General features: G+C 41.9%; 2 protein-coding genes across 5 annotated transcripts in view; one reads left to right on the forward strand and one right to left on the reverse strand.

Annotated features, from left to right (window-relative positions):
• LOC109405972 (ubiquinone biosynthesis protein COQ9, mitochondrial) overlaps nucleotides 1–25,655 on the forward strand; it is a 167,101-nt gene that overhangs the window by 19,804 nt on the left and 121,642 nt on the right. The gene's annotated exons all lie outside the window — the stretch shown is intronic.
• On the reverse strand, nucleotides 210–24,458 carry LOC134288110 (uncharacterized). The gene is made up of 2 exons (XM_062851855.1): nucleotides 17,922–24,458; nucleotides 210–17,871 (listed from the first exon to the last, which is right to left on the reverse strand). Exon 1 carries the CDS (start codon nucleotides 24,456–24,458, stop codon nucleotides 22,992–22,994), a length of 1,467 nt encoding a protein of 488 aa, XP_062707839.1. The 3' UTR covers nucleotides 210–17,871; nucleotides 17,922–22,991.

A 25,655-nucleotide genomic window follows, 5' to 3' on the forward strand; every position in this document is an offset into this window, starting at 1 on the left:
AGTTAACTAAGTACTTACCTTCAAAAACAGCAAACGGCTCGGTCCGCGAAACACCACGCATGAAAAACTTGGTTTTGAATATGTCGCCACAAAATGTGTCTGTCCTGCGTGCGCCATGTTAGTTTAATGTTTGTTATGTTTGTACTTGGCTTTTATGTTGACAGGGTTGCTTTTTATGTTGCTACACTTTCAATATAGGGGTAGGCGGGGCAATATGGACACCCGGGGCAGAATGGACACCCTCAAAATTTTGAAATATGCGAACTTTTTTGAACTTTTAACGAATAGAGAATATAGTCCATTTGTCTAAAACGTAGTTTCAGGAAAGAAACATTCGAAATTAAAATTATACTTGATTTTACACGAACAAGTTGCGTCCTCCGTTTTTTGTGCATGAAAATTATAATTTTCACACCATCTAAAATAAGATTTAGTGATTTATTTATTGAAAATAGTTGTTCTAGGCACAACTGTACATGCCGACAAAAACGAAGCTTTATCCAAAACAGTCTGAATTTAAATTAACTGATCAAAAATGAACTACTTCGGCGTATTATACATCCACAACAGTTGTTTTGTAATGAAATGACTTTATAGGTGTGAATTATGTATAAAATTCGTAAAAGTCTCATGGTGTCCATATTGCCCCATGGGGGTGTCCATTCTGCCCCGTAAGCTTGAAGACGGTCATGAAAAACTAACATTTTTCAAAACATTTTTTGAAGTGGATAAATAATTTTTCTTCATGAGTATTCTTATGCAATAGATGCTAAATAGACATTAAAAGGATACATGTATCAAAAAACTAAACTTTTTTGACACCTTGCCAGGTAAAGTTGGCAAAAACCTTAGGGTGTCCATATTGCCCCGCCTACCCCTATAACAGGAAGAATGGAATATAATAATGTAACTTTTAATTTTCATTAGTTACACATAGAATGATTTTTTTCTCTCTCGTTCGTAATCTATGTGCTTTCTGCACTTAGATTCTATCAGTAAATTAATTTGAGTGTGTGGAGTTCCTGAGTGTGCTCTTCGGATGAAACTAAAAACTTGGGAAATGCCCACGGTAGAATCTAATTGGAATGCCACGGATACATCCAAGCAGGCAAAAAGGTTCATAAAACCCAATGCAGAAAAAGCCAGGTCCATACTGAATCTAAACAAAAGAGATCTCAGGGTAATTACTGGTCTGATGACTGGCCACTGCCCGAGTAAATATCATCTAAGTAAGATTGAACAAATCCAATCCTCCGAGTGTCGTTTCTGTCAAACGGAAAACGAAACTGCCGAGCATTTGGTAAAGGGTTTCTAGAGCTCTTGGAAATTTGGAGAAATAATCCCAACAGAGTTATAAACTTTATAAAACGAGTTGTGCCCAGTTGGGATCAGGTGTTACATCAACCATTGTCCATCACAGCTCAATTGTGACAGGATACTTGACTAGCACCAAATTAAATATGGGTCATACCACAATATTCCTAAAGAATGGACGCAGTGGTTAAAAGACTCTACAGATGAGGAAAAAAAAAATACTTACAGATTGGGTTATGTGAACAATTAACTGCATTACCTTTAGATAATTAAGGACTGATTAGGTAAACATAAAACTGTTGATTTTTAAAATGAGTTTATATTTGTATTTCTTATTTTAATAGGTTTTGTAGGGGTGAATACATAAAAGTTGACAAATAATCTTTATCATTTTTATTTTTGACACGAAAATCAGCTGACTGAACTTTTTGTTTTTATATCTTAGACGGTATTATAACACTGACCAAAAAATAGGAATTTAGTTACATGTTTCTTTAGGACTTAGGACGGTTGACAATGTAAAGGGTTACGGTGGATATAATAATACTTCGGACTGAGATGATTATAGATATGCAGAAGACGACTAGCGAAATTAAAAACACAATTCGACACATAATAGACTATATTTTGACATACAGGGTTTGACTGATTTCTTTACAAAATCGAATGGAAGCACAAAAAGTGTTATCTGACACTAATATGAGAGTTATTTGGGGATGATGCTGGTTCTGTCTGGCCAACATCGGTTATTGACACTATTGGTTATCAGCTTGAAATAATTTTCAGAATGTATTATAAAATAACTTAGGATTTTATTTGATTATTGTTTGGGGATGCTGTCAGAAAAACTAGTTGCCCATATCGGCTAATACGCTAGCTCTGGTAGCTGTCTCCGAATAATTTTCATAAATATCAAATCTTTAAAAATTAGCTATGACAATTTTTTTTGCTCTTTGTAATATTTGTCAGGAATAGTACTTTGAAGGCGTTAACATTAACAACCTTTTTTCTCTCTGAATGTTGTCCAGTGACCTCTAAGATTTCTTCTTCTTCTTGGCGTAACGTCCTCACTGGGACAAAGCCTGCTACTCCGTGTTCTATGAGTAGGGGTAGGCGGGGCATTATGGACACCCGGGGCAGAATGGACACCCTCAATATTTTGAAATATGCGAACTTTTTTGAACTTTTAATGAATGGAGAATATAGTCCATTTGTCTAAAACGTAGTTTCAGGAAAGAAACATTCGAAATTAAAACTATACTTGATTTTACACGAAAAAGTTGCGTCCTCCGTTTTTTGTGCATGGAAATTATAATTTTCACACCATCTAAAATAAGGTTTAGTGATTAATTTATTGCAGGCCGATTAAAACCTGATATTTCTAGAACACATGCAAGTAGTTTTGCTGTATGTACATGCTTAACATGTTTATATTTTCTTCTTTATTATATCAAAAATCAAGTTTGGAAATATCTTCTGCTGCCGGGGCAAAATGGACACTCACCTTTTTGAAAGAAGCGGCGAGGGAAAAATATAACCTAAATCACAAACCAACCAAATTCTTCGATTTCAGTATATTTTCGGTTAAAAGTTCACTATAGTAGACATAGGGTGAAACAAATTGGTCAAAAAATGACAGCAGTGGAAAATAGTTGTTCTAGGCACAGCTGTACATGCCGACAAAAACGAAGCTTTATCCAAAACAGCCTGAAATTAAATTAACTGAACAAAAATGAACTACTTCGGCGTATTATTAATCCATAATAGTTGTTTCGTAATGAAATTACTTTATAGGTGTAAATAATGTACGAAATTCGTAAAAGTCTCATGGTGTCCATAATGCCCCATGGGGGTGTCCATTCTGCCCCGTATGCTTGAAGACGGTCATGAAAAACTAACATTTTTCATAACATTTTTTGAAGTGGATAAATCATTTTTCTTCGTGAGCATTCTTATGCAATAGATGCTAAATAGACTTTAAAAGGATACATGTATCAAAAAACTAAACTTTTTTGACATCTTGCCAGGTAAAATTGGCAAAAACCTTAGGGTGTCCATATTGCCCCGCCTACCCCTACTTCCACAGTTATTAACTGAGAGCTTCCTCTGCCATTGACCATTTTGCATGTGTATATCGTGTGGCAGGCACGAAGATACTCTATGCCCAAGGAAGTCAAGGAAATTTCCTTTACGAAAAGATCCTGGACCGACCGGGAATCGAACCCGTCACCCTCAGCATGGTCATGCTGAATACCCGTGCGTTTACAGCCTCGGCTATATGGGCCCTACCTCTGAGATTTACGATTACTGAAATATTGTTCGCAGTTATCAAATCATCTTCGGAGCTTCCATTCGGTCAAACCACTAGTGCGATGGGATAGTTAAAACACAGTATTTTTAAAAACTACTAGGTACGACCCAATACAAATTACTACACACTTTGCTCAACTTGACGACATCGTCTAGTCCATCGTGAATATTGGTCCTAGTAGGGGGGAAAGTTGGGAAAGGGTCCAGGCTTTGCTATTTGCTGCCCTGCAGCTCCACCTGGTCACTACAAAAAAAAGATATTGAAGCCCCACGAAATCGACCGAATCGATTTTTAACATTCGATTTTTCTTTCGATTTAAAAATATAAAATTACTTTTTTTTAGAATGCACTGTAGATTAACCATTTAAATATTAACATAAAATCGAAGTACATAAATCGAGGGTCTATACAGGGTGTTTGTTTCCGGAGTGCAGATATTTTTAGGGTGGATAGGTCTCCATGAGTTATGAAAAAGTGCCCAAGGAACATGGGGTCGGAAATCACTGCTAAGTGAGTTAATCACATTTTAAGTTTTTTAATTTTGCTCATCTTTCAAACCCTCTATCTACTAAATTATCAATCGTACAATCAATGTCAATGCTCGAATTGAAAGCTAATGACTTCTAATATCTTAGTCACTTGGACGTGAACTTTGTAAAATTAGTCTAAGGGGCTTAACGCTTAAGCCAGGGTGAAGAAATCGCCCCTAAAAGGCTTAAATTTTCAAAACATTGCAAAACATGTCGAAAAAAACCGCTCTTTTTCAGACATTTTTGATGATTTTAATATGAAAACAAAACTTCTGTTAAAAAAGCTCTTCTACAAAACATGCACGAACTTTTTCTCTAAAAATGTTTCTTTGACAGCAAAACTCTATCATTTGTAGATTAGCTAGAAAATGATTTTGAAAATATCGCTCCAAATTGCATCAACACCATGCCAAAATAATGGTCATCACCCTATCCGATCGTGCGTTCGTGTGATGTTGCTCCACAGTATGAGGACGACGGCAGCTGCTGGTGCTGCCGTCGCGAACAGAGAACGAGTTCGCTCTTTGTCGCGCTGTATCCCCGCCTGTGGAAGATCTCGAGGCGGAGTGTGGCTTCTGTGCCATAATCAGTTTGACGCGCACTACACTTGTTTTGGACGGAGCGAAAGCGCTGACAAAAGTGTATTTACAAGAGCATCCCTTTAAATCCTTCGCACTCGTAGCTCTGCTGCGGTGCTGTTCAGATGTGGAGGCCTATGCGTGCGGCAATTTAGAGCATGTATTAGAGCATACACTTGTTTAATGCATTTTCAAATGCACTAAATATATTATGTGCAGCGTTATTATTCTTCTTATTACTGGCATAATATCCCCAATGGAACAGAGCCTGTTTCTCAGCTCAGCTGTTAAATTTGCGGGTTTTCAAGATTAATAATGCTCATAAAAAATCTGGGAAATAAATTGGTCATTTTAGAAGAAGTTGTTGGTTTTTAGAGAACGTTGGGAATTTTGGGAGGTATTGAGAGGTTGAAGGAATCTTTGCCGGGGCCCGTGGCCTAGTTGGTCACACGTTCGCTTTATATGCGGATGGTCATGGGTTTGATTCCCAGCCCCGGCACTTGCAATTTTTCGTCAGTTGCTCTTCCCCGAAGAGCGGCTGGCACTGACCCTCTTCTGAGCCCCGTGGCTCATAACGGACCCGGATACCTGGACATCGGAACTGTTACTCATAATGGACCCCCAATCGGACTGGAAAGGAACAACAGCCATCCATCATCCTTGTGCTCATCCTTCTACCATGTATAGAGTAGAAAAGTGAAAGCAGCAGAAAGGCAACCAGTTCGATAAAGTAGAATAGAACATACATCTAGACGCTGTACAAAAATGTAAGTGCAGCTGTCAATTGAAATCGCTCACGTAGTGCCCTAGTGGACATAGAGCTGTAATTAGGTTAAGACTCAAGCATTCGTCATGATTTTTCGGAAATAGAAAAGCAGTTTTTTCGTTATAATTCAAAACAATGACCACGAAAATGTATTCACTGCATTACATTCCTCATGTGGAATGCAGTGAATCCATTTTCGTTGCAAAACTGTTTGATTTGAACGAAACAACTGCTTTCAAATGTTTGATGATGACGATGATTTCAATGACGAATGCTTCAACGTTAAGTGATTAAGAAGGAATCTTAGGAATCATGAGGGTTGTCATGGGAAATGATGCTTTTGGGAAATCTAAGCATTATGTTGGACATTTTAGGAGAAGTTGGGGATTTTTAGGAAACGTTGGGGATTTTTTGGAAAGGTTTGGGATTTTTAGGGAACGTTGGGGATTTCAGGAGATACTTCTCCTAAAATGTCCAACTTCACGCAGAAAAAAGCATGGTAAAATCAAAAATATTCCAGGTTAACTCAAATAAATTGTCAATTTGTTCTGGCAACAAAAATAAAACTGTTTGGAGCAAATCGAACGTTGAACACATTTGAAGCAAATTCAATCCATTTTTGAAACAAACATGTATCTTCTGACTGATTATTTTAGAAACAAATGTAAAAATTTTTGTTTTTTTTTGTGGCAGGTCGGCCCTACGGAAATATTTGTTTTTCAATTAAATTTACAAAATTATTTCCTTCTCTAAGAAAATCCACTTCCCGCGTGGCACTTTCAATGCCAACATCATGTAGATAACATACGCTCCCGAAATCAATGGGATTTCGTAGAAACTTTTGGTGAAACTTGCCTTTTTTGCAAGAGGAAAACTTGTTTGGTGATGCAGCTGGAACTTGAGAGTTTTGTTTATGTTCTCGACGGCGGAACGGGGGGCTCTTCAATGGGTATTGGAGAAATCTACAGGGGATACTCAAAATAACTGGGACAGGTAAAATTTTCACTTTTCATAAAATGTTCAATTCGCTGTAACTTTTTGAAAAGGGCATCAAATATTCTCAAATTTTTACTGTAAGTTCATCAACTAGTTGTGTATCAGTAGTCCAATTTTTGAGAAGATCGGACTATTGTCCACGGAGTTATAAAGATTCTAGGAAAAGGTAAAATTATCCGATAGCCAACTTTGAGCTTTTATATCTCCGGATTCAATGAACTGATTGCAATGAAATTTTGACCATTCATGACTTATATGATGAACTCTTAAAAACGTTTAACTTAACTTTAAATTTTTAACAAGAGAAAAAGTTATAACGATTTCATTCATTTCACGATTTTTTAGTAAATTCATCAATTTCTAATATGCATCCCATTACTTTCTCAATTTATAAGCGGCTATGTTGTAACTTTCCTTCAAAACACATTTATATATAAGTCATTTAGAGGGAAATTAATTGAACTATAATTTGCATCTTGAATTTTGAAACGATGTTGAAGTTTTGGATTATTTGGTGTTTTATTAGAAAAATAATCTAATCGTTATAATTTTCTTCCTAGTTAAGAATTTTAAGTTAAGTCAAAGGTTTTTCATAGCTCATTATACAAGTCATGAATGGTCAAAATTTCATTGCATTCGGTTCATTGAATCCGGAGATATAACAGCTCAAAGTTGGCTATCGGATAATTTTACCTTTTCCTAGAATCTTTATAACTCCATGGACAATGGTCCGAACTTCTCCAAAATTGGACTACTGATACACAACTAGTTGATGAACTTACAGTAAAAAATTGAGAATATTTGATGCACTTTCCGAAAAGTTACAGTGAGTTGAACATTTTTTTAAAAGTGAAAATTTTACCTGTCCCAGTTATTTTGAGTAACCCCTGTATATGTGATTGAGTTTGTTTTAAAAATTAATATTTTAGTTTTAAATATTTTATCAGTTTACTGAATAAACATGAATATTTTTGTTTCAAACGAACGAAATTTGTCTCCGTGTTAATGCTTAGACTTTACAAAGGTATCATTTCCCATGACGACCCTCATGATTCCTATGTTTCCTTTAACATCCTCAATATCTCCTAAAACCCCAACGTTTCCTAAAAATCCCCAACTTCTCCTAAAATGTCCAACTTAATGCTTAGATTTCCCAAAGGCATCATTTCTTATGAAGACCATCATGATTCCTTTGTTTCCTATAACATCCTCAATATCTCCTTAAAAATCCCCAACGTTCCCTTAAAATCCCCAACTTCTCCTAAAATGTCAAACTCAATGCTTAGACTTCACAAAGACATTATTTCCCATGAAGACCTTCATGATTTCTAGCTTGCCTTTGACCTCCCAATATCTCCTGAAATCCCCAACGTTCCCTAAAAATCCTAAACCTTTCCAAAAAATCCCCAACTTCTCCTAAAATGTCCAACATAATGCTTAGATTTCCCAAAAGCATAATTTCCCATGACAACCCTCATGATGCCTAAGATTCCTTCAACCTCTCAATACCTCCCAAAATCCCCAACGTTCTCTAAAAACCAACAACTTCTTCTAAAATGACCAATTTATTTCCCAGATTTCTTATGAGCATTATTAATCTTGAAAACCCGCAAATTTAACAGCTGAGCTGAGAAACAGGCTCTGTTCCATTGGGGATGTTATGCCAGTAATAAGAAGAATCAGCGAAGAGAATTGTCAGACAAAAGAGGCACAAAACAAGCAACAAAGAAGGTGCGACGATTAGTCTTTATCCCTACTGGTGACAGATTATGACATAATCTCGAATTTTTTTGTTGCAGACAAAACGGAAGCTGAATTTGTTGCGTACTTTTCAACTCGTGAATAATCAATTATTACTAACCCAAAGTCGAAACTGTTTGATGATAGAGTTTCACCAGAGTTGCAGTGTTTACCGACTCGAAGTTACCGTTCGAAAATCGTAATGCAAGGCTTAAAAATCTCTAAACTCGTGGTGTACGATGTTAATCCAATTATTTTCAAGTTGGGACAAACTTATGTCGCATGGGTTGTTTTGTCGCAACAAATACAGGTTGCGACATTGTCTAATAAAAACCTAACCGGGTCTAATAAAAACCTAACCGCTAACGGAGCCTGTGGAGTACCAGGGCGCCCTCCACAGTATGTAGCCCTTACTGCGCTAACCGGAGCAATGGTGCAGTGGACCTTGTGTTTCTCCGAGACAATCAGCTGCCCTTCTTTAATTTCACTTGAGGCTAAATAAGGGCGGGATTATGAAGATGTTTTTAATTAGTTTAAATTTTCACCTATATGGTTTCGCATTATGCGATTTACACAGTGTATTCTGTGTATCCTCGCCTTTGGCGTTTTCCAATCGATACCGATTTGGTTTTATTGTTGCTGTTCTTTGTTGTGCTGTTGTTGTGAAGAGTTTAATCTTACCTAGTTTGGGTAGTGGCTACGGTTAAGATAACTCAGATCAATCTTCAGCATAAAAGAACAACAACGATCAATCTTTGCAGATTTATGCAAAATGGTACAGCCCAAGTGGCCTTGGTACAAGAACCTTACTTTCGTAAGGGAAATTTCTATCTAGGAAACCTTGTGAACCCGGTGTTTGCCACTTTCAGTAAACATGAAATGGCAAACTCGCGTGTCATGCCTCGAGCCTGTGTGCTTGTCAACAACGCAATAGTTGCTACACTCATCTCTGAACTAATCACCAGAGATGTATGTGCTATCACAATTGATGTATCTGTTGGAAACCTCAACAGGAAATACGTCTATTGTTCTGTGTATTTACAGCATGATGAACCATCCCCTACGGATGCTTTCAAACAAGTCATCGCATACTGCACTTCAAAAGGCCTTCCGCTAATTGTTGGCAGTGATGCTAATGCTCACCATATCATCTGGGGCAGCTCAGACATTAACTTGAGAGGCTCCAGTTTGATGGAGTACTTAAGTAGTACAGATCTTGCATTACTTAACATAGGCAACCGCCCAACCTTCATGGTATCTGCTAGAGAGGAAGTGTTAGATATAACGCTTTGCTCTAGCAGAATTAGTCACGAGCTGCCCAATTGGCATGTGTCAGATGAAGAATCTTTATCTGACCATCGCTACATCTTTTTTGAACATTTAAATGTTACTTCGCAAACATTGCGTTTCAGGAATCCTCGGTCAACAAACTGGGATCTCTATACTGATTTGGTTGCAGCCAAATTTCATGGATATTCGCCATCCATTGACACTCCAAGTGATTTAGATGATGCCGTTGATACTACAACGACCTTCATCATGGAAGCTTTTGAAGAAGCATGCCCTCTACGGTCTGTGAAGATCACAAGAGGAACCCCTTGGTGGAACTCTTCTCTGGCGAAACTCAGGAAACAATGTAGAAAGAGTTGGAACAGACGACGTTCGGCTGGTTCGGAGGCTTTCAGGTCGGCTCGCAATGCCTACAGGAAAGCTCTCCGGTCTGCTGAACGATCCGGCTGGAAAAACCTTTGTACAAATGTTTCTAGCTTGAGTGAAGTCAGTCGGTTAAACAAAATCCTTGCGAAATCTAAGGATTTCCGGGTGAACGAACTTCGTTTGCCAAATGGCGATCTGAGTTCTTCTGATGAGGAAGTTCTGGAATGCTTATTCAGCACACACTTCCCTGGATGTGTGGATATTACATCTTCGGATGATCCTGATGTCTTTTCTTGTAGTTATGATTCTTTAGCTTCGGCTCGGAGTATTGTAACTATAGAATCGATTGAGTGGGCTCTTAATAGCTTTGCTCCTTTCAAATCTCCTGGGGCAGATGGGATTTATCCTAATTTGCTTCAGAAGGGATTTGATTATTTCAAACATGTTTTGAAAAAACTACTTGTTTGCAGTTTTGCTACAGGGTATATTCCCAAATCCTGGAGGGATATTACTGTAAAGTTTATTCCGAAAGTGGGTCGTGCGTCGTATGAAGAAGCAAAGAGTTTCAGACCTATCAGTTTGACCTCTTTTCTTCTGAAATGCTTAGAACGCATTGTGGATCATCACATCCGTGATGTTCATCTGGCCAACGTGCCTCTTCATGTGAACCAACATGCCTACCAATCTGGTAAGTCCACTGTGACTCTTTTACACAAGGTTGTTTACGATATCGAGAAAGCATTCGCTCAAAAACAAACTTGTTTGGGTGTTTTCTTAGATATCGAGGGTGCCTTTGACAACGTGCCTTTCGATGCCATATTGGAAGCCGCACGGAATCATGGTATATCTCCAATGATTTCCAATTGGATTCACCAAATGCTCAAAAACCGATATCTCTTCTCGACATTGCGTCTAGCAGGGATTAGGAAATTGAGTGTTTGTGGATGCCCCCAAGGGGGAGTCTTATCACCGCTTTTGTGGAATCTCGTAGCAGATACGCTATTGAGGCAACTCAATAATAGCGGTTTTCCTACTTATGGTTTTGCCGACGACTACCTAACATTGTTAGTTGGTATGTGCATCAGCACCCTTTTCGACCTGATGCAAAACGCCCTTCAGGTAGTTGAGGGTTGGTGTCGCCAATATGGCCTTTCGGTTAATCCGAGTAAAACATCTATTGTTCTTTTCACGGAAAGGCGAAACCGTAATGGCGTTCGACCTTTGCGTCTCTTTGATTCTGAAATCGATGTGACTGAACAGGTAAAGTACGTTGGAGTCATTCTTGATTCCAAGCTTTCCTGGACACCTCACATTGAGTTCAGAATCAAGAAAGCTTGTATGGTCTTCGGGCAATGCCGGCGTACTTTTGGTACAACTTGGGGTCTAAAACCCAAGTATATCAAATGGATTTACACAACTGTGGTTCGGCCAATATTGGCTTATGGGTGTCTTGTGTGGTGGCAAAAGGGTGAAGTGAGAACGGTCCAATCAAAATTAGGTCATCTCCAAAGGATGTGCTTAATGGCGATGTCTGGAGCGTTCTCTTCAACTCCTACGGCAGCGCTAGAAGTTCTCTTTGACGTTGCCCCATTACACATTCATCCCAAACAAGAAGCCCTTTCTTGCACTTACCGGTTACGGGTACTCGGTCTACTAGAGGAAACTCCTGTGAACCGCAGTTCAACACACACCTCGTTGTTTCCACTTTTGGTGAATTGGGACAAAATTGTCCTTGCTCCAAGTGATCTTACAATTGCTTGTAATTTTCCATATAGGACATTTTCCACGAAATTCCCTTCCCGGGAAGAGTGGACATCTGGTTATCTGGAAAGAAGTATTTCAGACGGCATCGTATGTTACACTGATGGCTCCCTTCTCGAAGGTCGAGCAGGTGCTGGTGTTTATTCTCGTGAGCTAAGGCTGTATCAGTCTTACTCACTTGGTAGACACTGCACCGTTTTTCAGGCCGAAATCTTTGCTCTTATGTGCGGAGTGCAATCAGCACTTCAGCAGCACGTAATGGGCAAAGTAATATACTTCTGTTCAGATAGCCAGGCTGCTATTAAAGCACTTGCTTCGGCCAACTCCAGGTCGAAGATAGTTATCGCTTGTCGAACTCAAATCGAGGAGCTGAATTCAGCAAACGCTGTTCACCTTCTATGGGTACCTGGTCATTCTTCCATCGCTGGAAATGAATTGGCTGATGAGTTAGCTCGCTCTGGAGCATCACATGACTTCATTGGCCCTGAGCCAGCTATTCCGATATCGAAGTGTTGGATTAAGCTTGAGATTCACACCTGGGCTGTCATTCAACACAGACAATATTGGAATAGTTTGGAGTCATGTCGTCAAACCAAATTGTATAGTGCTGAGCCATCTCTACGGGTGGCGAAGTATCTAACTAATCTGTCTAAGCAGAATTGCAGCATGTTGGTCAAAGCATTGACAATTGTGCGTTAGTACCCTCTTCCAGGGTATTTTTCCTATTTCCCTACCTGTCCCTATCCCCATCCAAATCCTTTTTCCTTCCTTTTCCCTCAGGTAGATGATGAAATAGGCTGTTATTTTGGCGATGGCACAAATGTCCCAAATGGAGGATAACGTGCCTCTGGAGCCGGCCTTCTGATACCTGATACTTCCGACACCAATTTAGTGCTAAATCCACAATAAGTGCATGCTCTAAATTGCCGCACGCATAGGGCTCCCCATCTGAACAGCACCGCAGCAGAGCTGCGAGTGCGAAGGATTTAAAGGGACCCAAGTAACCACAAGCATTATAACATTGCACGAATTAGACTGAATATCAACCTTTGCAATGCGAAATGCAGTAATTCCACACTTGTCATGCAATAATCCTTTAGATTGGCATTATCAATGTGATGATGCATTGCATTTTGCTTTACATTCGGGTTTATTAAAAGGTGATATAAGATAATTCAATAATTCAACACTGCAAAAACTGAATAAATGCAATGTACAAACTAGCAAAGTTTGCTCTAACAATACAATTATAAAAGCTTGACTCTAATGGTAAACAAATGAAATCAAGAAGATTGAACAACTTTACGGTCAACTCTAGCGGTCTTCAACATTTCTGGTTCGACTCCCGACCAACTTAATCCCCGTTTGAGCCACCGATCGACGACAGCAAACGCTATTTAGAGATGAACTTTTCTCTTTTCTGTAGGCTGCAATCACATGCCAATAACGATAGAAATCACAATTAGCATATGAGCAATGTGCGAAGGGTGTTTTAATCGAGGTTTTTATTTTCTTATGTTGATTAAATATCTTCTAAAATGCATTATGTAATTTTCAGTAATTTATCGGAATGTGATAGTTTACTGTATTCTATTACATATCTGCACCAACATTTCAAAAGGGCGTAACTGCTTTTGCAACCAATGCCTTCTCACAAAGCTGTGGGTTGTATTGTCTATCCGGTTGGAATCAAGACCGACATTCAAACAAAAATTGCAATTTTCTTGGTCCACAAGTGTCGCAACTGTTTCGCATCTAGTGCGCTGTGTTGCTGACAACAACGGGAAGGACGCGCACTACTTTTGACATGATTAAAAAAACGTCGCGAGTTGGGTCGCGTCGCGACTTGATTGTGCGAAGTCCGGTTTGGTGGCGGCCCGACAATATAGTTTATTGCATTGCTAACTGGACTACGACAAAGTGCGGAATCTCAAACAAAAGTGCGATATTGCATCAAATCGTTCCGGTGTCTTCACCGCACTTATTCATCACGAGCTAATGAATAACTGCGGTGAAGACACCGAAACGATCTGACTCAAAATCGCACTTTTATTTGAGATTCCGCACTTCATCGTCGCACTTATAACCGCGCAATGCGCAATATTTCATTCATCTCACGCAATTCACATCCATTAATCGAAAGAGGAGGATTTTATCTTTTTATTTGTGCTAGTGGATTACTCGAGAGGGATGGAATACGCTGCACAGCTTTGTGAGAAGGCATTGGTTGTAAATGCAGTTACGCCCTTTTGAAATGTTGGTGCCGATATGACATAATCGTTTTACCCTCTATTACAATGATTGAGATAGAAGAACATTTTCCTTTTAGTTAATGAAATATCTGTTGTTATCACTGCAGCAGAAACGGTCCAAGGTGCCAGCGCGTATGGAACTCATCTAGCGGTCTTCAACACTTCTGGTTCGACTCCCGATCCGACTACAAAAAAAAATAATGGTTAAGACATTAATGTGTGAGGGCATCAGTACCGTCGATAACGAAACGGTGCTAAAAATAGATTTTTGTTTTGGTTTTTCGTGTTGCACGTATCAAGCATGTCAAATGCAAATGTACAGCACATGCATTTATATTACTTTAGCAATGGCTGTCAGCGTGCTGCAATATGTGGCACTAATTTGATTTTAGTGGGGCCCTTTTCGACTTTAATATTGCTTCAATGGGGTGTTTAAAGTAATGCAGCATTATATTCATAATTTTAATTATCAATATATGGCAAAATTGATGCACTTATATACGGCTTCGTGGTTACTTGGGGATGCTCTTGTAAATACACTTTTGTCAGCGCTTTCGCTCCGTCCAAAACAAGTGTAGTGCGCGTCAAACTGATTATGGCACAGAAGCCACACTCCGCCTCGAAATCTTCCACAGGCGGGGATACAGCGCGACAGGACCGGATTTACAAATGTGGGGGCCCGGGGCCACAGTATTGTGGGGGCCCCTTGTTTTAGAGAATTTGTTTTTGCTCACTAATCTAGAAAAAAATATTAAAAGTCCTTAAAAAAAGTGCTGATCTCGTTAAAGAAGAATTTAAATCTAGGAGAGTTTTGAATTTTTAGTACATATCGTTCTCGAAATTATGAAAAGTAAAACGCGCTTTTCGCGAGTGTGTTCGTGGCATCATCATCATTAAATAAATTTAGTCAGAATATTTGACGAGGTCTTCAGTTAACTTTAAAGCGGAAGTCTTCGAAAATTTCGATTACAAATTGTAGCACAAGCACCAAATATAATTTGTAGCGAAATCCTTGGAGCAGTTTTCGAAGAATTGGCTGCTAGACTATCATGACTTCTTCGTTGAAGTTCGGAGCATAAGCTCCGGAGCTAATGGAATTCCTGACGACCTCCCAGAAGAATTTTTGACAACATTCTTCTGGCAAAACTTCATGTAGCAATGTAAACTCTAATACAAACTATTGAAGTTTTTTTTCGGAAATCTTTGATAAGTTTCCGATTAAATTTATGATTTATTTCTTATACCATTTCCTGTCAAATTTCTAGAAAATTTTTGACGGAGATCGCAAACGAATTTCACAAAAAAATGCGAAAATTTTAGAATTTTCTCAAACTAATTTACACCCTTCATCCAGAAAAAAATTCTCAAGATCTCAATCATTACCTATCTTCTCTAAGAAGACTCGGGCCGAAATAAATCAAACTTTAAAACTGTTTCAGCAGTTCTGAAATTTTATTTAAATAGTAAGATTGCTAAGCTAAATGTTCTAGTTTTCACGTAAATGTGTCTGATTTTGATGACCTGCATCGATTTTATTCAAATGACATTGATTTCCATGGGGCCTTGCCCCCTAACTACGTCATAAATTGGCCCGTAAGTTGCTTTGTAAAATTAAACCCTGGAATTCCAAAAAGTGCACTAAATTTTAAAAGAAATTATTGCAATTCTTCCAAGAACTCTTTAGAAAGTTCCTTTAACTTTCTTGGAAAAATTGAGGCCTTTTTAGCATACTTTTTAAGAGCACCGTGGAAAATTGAAAAAAATTCTTCTCAAATTTTACAGATCTATTCAGCACTATTTTGATTCACAATTCTACAGAGCTATTTTCTACATGATTTACTTTTTAGCAATTTCACAAGACTTCATGATTAAAAAAAGTTTTGGAGATTTTTTTTTTAATTTCATAAGTAATTGAATATGAAGCAGTAGTATTTTCAACATAAAAAATTACATGCCATAATATATTATATGCCTTGTCAATTGACAGTAATTTGAAGTTCTTATAATAAAAAGCACATTAAAGATAAATTTCTTGCACTACTTTTTCTTTCTTGTTTCACTTGTTCACATTTTTATTCGTGAAGTGAGATTTTGTGGGGGCCCCTGAAATGTGGGGGCCCGGGGCCCTGGCCCCCCTGCCCCCCCTTAAATCCGGCTCTGCAGCGCGACAAAGAGCGAACTCGTTCTCTGTTCGCGACGGCAACACCAGCAGCTGCCGTCGTCCTCATACTGTGGAGCGACATCACACGAACGCACGATCGGATAGGGTGATGACCATTATTTTGGCATGGTGTTGATGCAATTTGGAGCGACATTTTCAAAATCATTTTCTAGCTAATCTACAAAAGATAGAGTTTTGCTGTCAAAGAAACATTTTTAGAGAACAAGTTCGTGCATGCTTTGTAGAAGAACTTTTTTAACAGAAGTTTTGTTTTCATATTAAAATCATCAAAAATGTCTGAAAAAGAGCGGTTTTTTTTCGACATGTTTTGCAATGTTTTGAAAATTTAAGCCTTTTAGACTAATTTTACAAAGTTCACGTCCAAGAGACTAAGACAGTAGAAGTCATTAGCTTTCAATTCGAGCGTTGACATTGATTGTACGATTGGTAGTTTAGTAGATAGAGGGTTTCAAAGATGAGCAAAATTGAAAAAAAAACTTAAAATGTGATTAACTCACTTAGCAGTGATTTCCGACCCCATGTTCCTTGGGCACTTTTTCATAATTCATGGAGACCTATCCACCCTAAAAATATCTGCACTCCGGAAACAAACACCCTGTATAATCTAGGATCTACTAAATCAAGGCATACCTTGTGTACCGTCAGTGTACCAGTAGCCGCTCATGACCCAATAGCCGCTCACTGTTGCAAAAATCAAGTTTTCACGCATAAATACACTCTTTTCGTCGCTGATATTCTTGGACAATAAAAATCATATGAGAGCAAAGCCATTTTATGCAATATTTACCGAATAACATACATTTTAAAAACAAAATAGTAGAATATTTTGAGCTACTATTGGACCCAAAAAAGCTGTAGGAAATTTTATGTGTTTCGCTCACGCAAAAAAATACGTGAAAATCGTAAAATCTGTCGTTTTTAGTACACAGTGTATTTAATCACTATTATACTGCCAGTGGACGCATAATTGTCCCATGTGCAACAACAGTCAATCGAGAAAATCGCGTCCAAAGTTCAAAAAAGTAAATTGCCTCAACTATGAATCATAAGCAGTGTTGCGAAATGAGCGAGTACTCACACAACTAGTCAAACTCACGAGTGAGTATGAGCAGTACACCTTAAACTCACCGTGAGTATTACTCACATTTGAGTAAGCGCTGTACAACTCACACTCACTCGTGAGTACTGACGTGCAGATACTCACTCACGAGTATGCTTCACTCATTCATACGGTAATCTAAAATTTATCTTAAGGCTTGGAATCCTATCAAACAATAAAATGGTATGTTTTATTGGGGCGAATGTATTGAATCAGTAGACAAGGTTGGTTGTCAATAATTCTATTGTTTTTTTTTTTTTTTATTCTAGTGAATTGTATCTTACTGGTAGTTCTAAGCGCTCCGTTAAGGGCGGTCCTGAAGAGGTCCTCTTTGAGCCCAAGAGCTCAACGTGAGGGCTTTTGTTTGAACTCAAACCTCTTGTAGACAGAGATCAATCCCCTGAAATGGCTGTCATCCACATAAAACTGGCGTGAAGCCAAAAATTTGGTGCAGGACGTGGTGCTGATATGAATGGGCGGTTGCATTAAGCTGAAAACAGTGATTTTTTTCTGTTTGTGCAGGCGTGACATTCACATATAATTGAGTTCAGCGTAGTTTTAGCCTATGGTGCCAAAGCTCTCGAGCAGATCCACCTTTCCTCGAAAACTGTGCCTTGTATATAAATAATCACCATTGCAGTACAGAACAAACGAAAACATCATTTCAAACCAACAAAAATAACTTACTCATTAAACTCACCGTGAGTAAAATGAGTAACTCACGCGAGAGTATGACGTCATTACTCACGCGTGAGTATACTCATACGCGAGTAACTCACAGCGTGAGCATTACTCGCAAATGAGTAAGGTGAGTGAGTATTTTTTACTCGTGAGCATGAGTTTCGCAACACTGATTTTCAATCCGGTCGCCCATGCAGCATGATGTTTATTTGTACTTTATGTTTGCACACTAAACTTAAGTAACACATAAGCTTTCTAAATGACTAACGTAACACCTCTCAGGACTCTGGAAGAATCCTCCAGGGAGTTCTGGGGATATCCTTCTTCGCGTTCTGGGAGAATCCTGAGGAAAAACTTCTCTAATGATTCTGAGGCAATCCGTCATAGGATTCAGGGAGAATTCATCTCGGGAATCTGAGGAAATCCCTCAGGATTCTGGAAAAAATCCTATAAAAGTTTCTGAGAGAATACATTTTATGGGAATTCATTTCTACCAGGGTATTTCCTACCAGGGTTCCCTACCAAGGGTGAAATCCCTTTCAGGATTCTAAAAGACTCACTTAGGATTCCACTCAGAATTCTGAGAAAATCTTCCTCAGCATTCTCAGTAACTCCTCTCAGACTTTTTGGAGAATCATACACAGTATTCTCAGAATTGTGGCGATATTCCTCTCAGAATTCTGGGGGAATTCCACACAGGATTCTACACGCAGGAAAAAGCATGATAAAATCAAATATATTTCAGGTAAACTCCAATAAATTGTCAATTTATTCTGGCAACAAAAATAAAACTGTTTGGAGCAAATCGAACGTCACATTTGAAGCAAATTCAATCCATTTTTGAAACAAACATGCATCTTCTGGTTATGTTAGAAACAAATGTATTTTTTTTGTTTTTTTTTTTTTGTGGCAGATCGGCCCTACGGAAATATTTGTTCTCCAATTAATTTTACAAAGTCATTTCCTTCTCTAGGAAAACCCACTTCCCGCGTGGCACTTTCAATGCCAGCATCATGTATTGCTGTGTGCGTTCAAGATGCAAACGGTGCCCAAATGCGCTTCAAACGCGGTAACACATGTTACCAAAGGCAACGTAGCAACCATAGCCAATATCACCGCCAACCTAGGATTCGAAAGCTCTCACTGACATCGGGTTACTTGTTAGAAAATCTTATCGCATTTGGTACTCCCGCATTTGATATTTGCATTTTGAATGCACACAGCAATAGATAACATACGCTCTCGAAATCAATGGGATTTCGTGGAAACTTTTGGTGAAACTTTACTTTTTTTGCAAGAGGAAATCTTGTTTGGTGCTGCAGCTGGAACTTGAGAGTTTTGTTTATGTTCTCGACGGCGGAACGGGGGGCTCTTCAATGGGTATTGTAGAAATCAATATGTAATTGAGTTAGTTTTAAAAATTAATATTTTAGTTTTAAAAATTTTATCAGTTTACCGAATAAACATGAATAATCCAACGAACGAAATTTGTCTCCGTGTAGTGTTGTCCTTCACAGGATTCTGCGTTAGATTTTTTTAAGATTCTGGGAATATCACTAAGTAATCTGCGGGTACTCTTCCAAAGATTCTCTGATAATTCAGCTTTCTGGGGTAATCCCCGTTAAGATTCTGGGGAAATTTCTCTTAAGATTCTGAGGAATTTGTCTCATGATACTGGAGAAATCCTCGGAATTATGGGGCTTTATTTTTCAAGATTCTCTGGCACTATCCTTCAGCACTATTAATTATTGTAGAATCTCTCACGAGATTATGGGCAGAATTCTCTAGAGAAATTTGGATTTTGGAGAACCCTCGCATAGATTTTGTAATTCTTCTTAGGGTTCAGAAGAAATCTTTCTCGCCATTCCACGAGAACCCAGTAGAATTCTGTTTTCTGTTTCTCCCTTTCATGATTCTGGGAGAGTCCCGTCTAGGTCTTTTTTTTTCTTCTAAACCATAGGGGGATAAATCTGCTCATCAGACACCCTAACAGGAAGGTTAGGGTAGTGTGGGGTTAAGGCCGTCTTCTACAATGCCGGTAGAAGCCAGGACTACGGACTAGGAAGGGTATTACTACCCTTCAGGCCCTATCAGATGCATCCGTAGGTTGCAGACAGCAGGGTCTCACCCACCCCGACCCTTGCCGGGGACCCCTTTCCAACCGCGGGCTCAGATCCAACCCAGTAGACTGACGCCACGACAGCACCGCTACCGGGACTTCCTCTCCGCGGCCACTTAATCGCTGTAAGGGCCGATCTCGACCGCAGGGCACCGGTATGACCTACGAAGCCGACTTCGAACCCCTGGACCACCTCTTGTACTGCATCTGGACTAGCCATTCTCCGAGTCCACGCGCCACCTCCTCTGTAGCTCCCAGACGATATGGGTGATAGCCGTTGAAACGGCATTCCAGCTAATCTCATCCCTACACATTCTCTGGACCAAGTTGTTCGGAGCTGTGTCCTCCCCGCATGTGGCAAGCATGCGGTCACGCATTGTGCGAAAACGCGGGCACACGAACAAAACGTGTTCCGCCGTTTCCTCTAAACCAGTGCACACTGGGCATTCGGGAGAATCCGCATGCCCGAAACGGTGTAGATACTGTCGGAAGCAACCATGACCTGTAAGGACCTGTGTCAGGTGGAATGTAACTTCCCCATGGCGCCTATTAATCCAACTATCTACCCTCGGTATCAACCTATGGGTCCACCTTCCTTTGGTGGAACTGTCCCACGCGCGCTGCCATTTGACCATAGAGGCCATCCTGACAGTCTTGCGTATGCCTCTTGTGCCGCGCATTTCGAAGCACTCCATGTCCTCACTGATAAGAATACTGATAGGCACCATACCAGTAATGACACAGAGAGCGTCGTGTGACACGGTACGGTACGAGCTTGCAACCCTCAGACACATAAGTCTGTAAGTACTTTCCAGCTTCCGTCGGTAGCATTCAGTACTTAGCGCGGTACCCCACGCCGGGCCGCCATACCTAAGTATGGACGTAGAAACACACAGCTTGCGCTTACTGGCGTACACCGCTGAGCTATTGGACATCATCCGGGACAGTGCCGCAATAGCTGTGGAGGCTCTTTTACAGGCATAATCGACGTGGCTAACGAAGGTAAGCTTGTCGTTGATCATCACGCCCAAGTGCTTGACAGAGCGCTTTGACAGGATAGTGTACTCTCCTACACTGATCTCCATCTGCTGCGCCGATTGCATGTTGTTAACAACCGTCACCTCTGTCTTGTGGTGAGCCAGCTCCAGTTTCCTGGACCGCATCTACGCCTCCACAACCTTGATCGAGCGGTTGGTAGTCAACTTTACCTCCTCGATCGTTTCACCGTAGACTTCGAGCGTAATATCGTCGGCAAATCCGACAATCACCACTCCCACTGGGTACTCTAACCTCAACACCTCGTCGTACATGACATTCCATAACACCGGACCCAGGATGGAACCTTGCGGGACTCCTGAGGTTATGTGAAAGCACTTCCGACCCACCTCCGTGTCGTAAACTAGTACGCGATTCTGGAAGTAGCTTCCGAGAGTCTTGTACAAGTACTCGGGTATCCCCAGACGCAAGAGCGCATCGGCAATAGCAGTCCAACTGGCGCTATTAAATGCATTCCTTATATCCAGAGTCACTACCCCGCAGAAGCGAATTCCCCTCTTCTTATGCTCGAGTGCTTTCTCGGCGGTTTTTGTAACCGACAAGATAGCGTCTACGGTGGACCTCCCCTTCCGGAAGCCATACTGGTTGCTCGAAAGACCATTTACGCCATCAGTGAACCTCAACATTCTATTGAGGATGATCTTTTCGAGCACCTTCCCCGCCGTGGCAATCAAGCATATTGGTCTATATGCCGACGGGTCTCCGGGTGGTTTCCCCGCCTTTGGCAATAGTACCAGGCTCTGCCTCTTCCAAGCTTCTGGGAAAACTCCCTCGTCCAGGCATTTCTGCATAGCAGACCTGAACATCTCGGGAGCCTCTGCAATAGCTACTTTTAAGGCCAGGTTCGGAACTCCGTCCGGACCTGGGGCCTTACCTACGCTAAGGGACTTAGCTATCCCCGCAAGTTCCACATCGGTGACCCTCTCCTCATCGCCAGCCCCAGTCCCCTGCTGTCCTACGAAAGGAGGCCAAGGACTAGGATCATGACGCGGAAAAAGTCCTCCAATGATCCCCTCCAACATCTCTGGAGATTGCTCTGTAGGAGCCATCACACCTCTCGTCTTGGCCATAACGATCCTGTAGGCGTCACCCCACGGGTTCGTATTGGCACTCTGACAGAGACCCTCAAAGCAGGCCTTTTTGCTTGCTCTTATCTCGGTCTAGAGCGCGGCTTTTGCAGCGGCGAACACCACCCGCCGTTCGTTTCGCTCTTCCTCTGATCGTGCTCGCTGCATCCGCCGCCTAGCCCGTAGGCAGGCGCGGCGCAGGTCCGCAATCGCGTCGGTCCACCAGTAAGCCGGTGGCCTCCCATTTCTAGGGTGGACTCGCCTAGGCATGGTCGCATCACACGCACGTGAGAGCACCGCTACCAGCTCGTCGCCGTCTAAACCGATTAATTTTCGCTCACGGCGGAGCGCTTCCCTTAATACCTCTTCGTCGAAGTATGATGTCTTCCACCTACGAGGGCTTGGCCTTGGCCTAGCCGCCTCTTCTTCTATCCGCTGTCTGCTGTTGTTGTAGTCGATACTGTAGCGAACCGCCAGGTGGTCGCTGTGAGTGTAGCCATCGTCTACTCTCCAGTTCGGACTACTTGTTAGGCCAGGACTACAAAAGGTCACGTCAATAATAGACTCCGCTCCATTTCGACTATAGGTACTCTTGGTACCGACGTTAGCCAAGTCGACATCTAAGATGGCCAGTGTTTCTAGCAGGATCTGATCCCGCTGGTTCGTGAAACGGCTTCCCCATTCCACAGCCCAGGCATTAAAGTCACCCGCTATTATCACCGGCCTTCGCCCTGTTAGCACGGTCGTTAAGCGGTCCAGCATTTGCGTGAACCGCTCGATCGGCCACCGCGGAGGCGCATAACAGCTACAGAAGAAGACCCCGTTTACTTTGGCGACCACGAAGCCCTCGTAGGTAGTAGACACCAACTCCTGCACGGGGTATTTATCCGTCGTCCATATCACCGCCATTTTCCTGGTCCCATCCGAGGCCCAGTTGCCTACACAGTTTGCGCCTGTCGGGGCCTTTGCAGTCCCACGACTTGTGTCCTGGTTCCAGACACCTGAAGCAAACCTCGTGTAGCTCGTGGAATGTCAGGTGACATACACACCAGCCCACCTTTATACTCCCTACTTTAACGGACTTTTTAACATCCGCCACAGGTAGCAGAACCAAAGCTATCTGTGTCCCTGCCGGAGAGGGCCACCGTAGCTTAACGGCTGCGGCGGCCACCTGCACATCGCACTGTTGCCGCAGTGCCGTGACGAGCTCTTCCACTTCGGTGATCTCGTCAATGTCTTTGACCTTCAGAGTCGCCTCATGTGTTAGAGCCCTCACCTGCACACCCTCACCAAGGACCTCTTCTGCCAGCCTTTTGTAGGCGGCGCCCTTGTGTTCCTTCTGGCGCTTCAGCTCCAGGATCATCTCGCCCGTACGAGTACGTCTAATACTGCGTACGTCGGCTCCAAGACCCTCAAGCTTGGCGTCGCTTCGCATCGTCTTCAAGACGTCCGAGTACTTGGACTGTTCCGTCTTGATGACGATAGCGTCGCCTTTCTCGCGCCTGGCACCTGCCCTCCTACGCCTTGGCTTGGCGTCCTGCACTTCTACCTGCGGATTCACCTTCTTCTTCCTCTTCCGCTCTACCTTTGTCCAAGGAGGGTCCTCTCCTTGGATCGCCCTGCTCTGTGGCTGCTGAGGGCCCACCATTGGTCGCAACCCCTTGTTCCCATCATTCCGGGACGGGCCAGCCTTTTCAGGCCCACCTTTCCCAGCTTTCCGGGAACCCTGGCTGGGGTCCGACTTTCCGGCGTTACCACCGGCTTTCGGGGTTATTATACGCCTGGCCTTGCGGGCGCCGCCAGACAGCTCCTCACCTGACGGCTGCCTCGCCCGCTTCTGCGAATGCTTGTCACGTTTGTCACGAGCATTCGCTTTCACACTCCTCGGACTACCTGCGAAGGAGAAGGCCTCCGTTTGTGTAAACTTCGACACATTCTCCTTTGCGGGTTCCGCCGCTGCAGCAGCCAGCAACGCGACCGCGTGCTCCTGCTTGGCCTCATCGACAGACACTCTAAGTCTTAGCAAGGCCGTTTTCAGGTTCTTGCTTATATTCGATTTAGTTGTCGCAAAGTCGATTATTTTGCCAAGCTGGTGCTCAGCAACCTCTAATGCGGGCCGTCCTTTTCCTACTTCTTGGCTGATGGCCCTCAGCAGCCACGCTCCGTCCATGACCTCCACCGGCTGGCTTGCCGTGGAGTGGACAGGAGCTCCCACGCTTGAGCTACGTAAGCAGCTTCCAGCACCTGACTCCGCGCTTCTTGTCGGAGACCTCATCAACCCGCTTTTTGCGAAGGGGTTGATCGCACCACTACTTCCACCTATGTTATTATTTTTTGAATTTTTGCTCATACTTTTTCCCACGAGTTGCACGAGAAAGAATGTCCACCACGCCAGAGCTCTGCATTAACGCGGTAAGGGACAGCTTACTGTGGGGGGGTGCCCAGGTACCCCACAGGCTCCGTTAAAGATCGAGCATCTTTTTCACCCCCTCGATCACTCATTCCTCGGCACGGGTCGCTTGACACCTTGAATTGGGGTTAGTAGTCCTATTCTTAGCCGGCAACTACGCGGCTGACTCGCAAGCGGTGCGTCAGGCCCCAGGACATCCGTCCCTGCTGCCCCGTCTGGGTCTGGGTCTGGAAGAGTGCGTAGTAGTCAGGGAAAATTCCTGAGAATGTTATGGGAAGATTCTCGTGAGATTCTGGTGTAATAATTTAAAGTATTCTAGAGGAATCATTCTCAGAGTTATGGGACAGTCCCGTTCAGGAGCTTAGGGGAGTCTTTTCAAAGATTCTGGGGGAATGTCATTCAGGAATCTGCGGTAATTTTTCTGTTTCATATAGTAATGCCTCTCAGAATTCCAGAAAATCCTTCTCAAGATGCTGGGGAAGTCAATTCTAGAAGTTCTTGTAATCCCTTCCAGGAAGAATCCTTAACAGACTTTCGAAAAAATCCTTATATTTCTCTTAACAATCTGGAAGAACCCCTCATATAATCCCTCTCAGGATTCTGGGGGAATCACTCGGAATCTGGTAGAATTATTCTCAGCATACTAAAGGATTCTACCCAGGATTTCGGAGGAATTGTAGGAGAATACCAAAAAAGATTCTGGTGGAATTCTCCTCAGAATTCTGGGGGAATCCTATCTCCCAGAATTCTGTGAGAGTATATCTCAGGTTTCTTGACAAACCCGCCCAGTATTTTGAAGGAAACCTTTCTCAGGATTCTGCAGTAATCCTTTTTAGGATTCTCACGGTGCTCCATTTACCGTTATTATAAAATAAAATATAAAAGTATGATGTCTTCCACCTACGAGGGCTTGGCCTTGGCCTAGCCGCCTCTTCTTCTATCCGCTGTCTGCTGTTGTTGTAGTCGATACTGTAGCGAACCGCCAGGTGGTCGCTGTGAGTGTAGCCATCGTCTACTCTCCAGTTCGGACTACTTGTTAGGCCAGGACTACAAAAGGTCACGTCAATAATAGACTCCGCTCCATTTCGACTATAGGTACTCTTGGTACCGACGTTAGCCAAGTCGACATCTAAGATG

This window comes from Aedes albopictus, chromosome 2 (assembly GCF_035046485.1).
Source record: "Aedes albopictus strain Foshan chromosome 2, AalbF5, whole genome shotgun sequence".
Taxonomy (NCBI): Eukaryota; Metazoa; Arthropoda; class Insecta; order Diptera; family Culicidae; genus Aedes; species Aedes albopictus.

What these genes read in the sequence shown, in the direction of transcription:
- LOC134288110 (XM_062851855.1), bottom strand. Translation starts at nt 24,458, where the DNA reads ATGAGCAAAAATTCAAAAAATAATAACATAGGTGGAAGTAGTGGTGCG.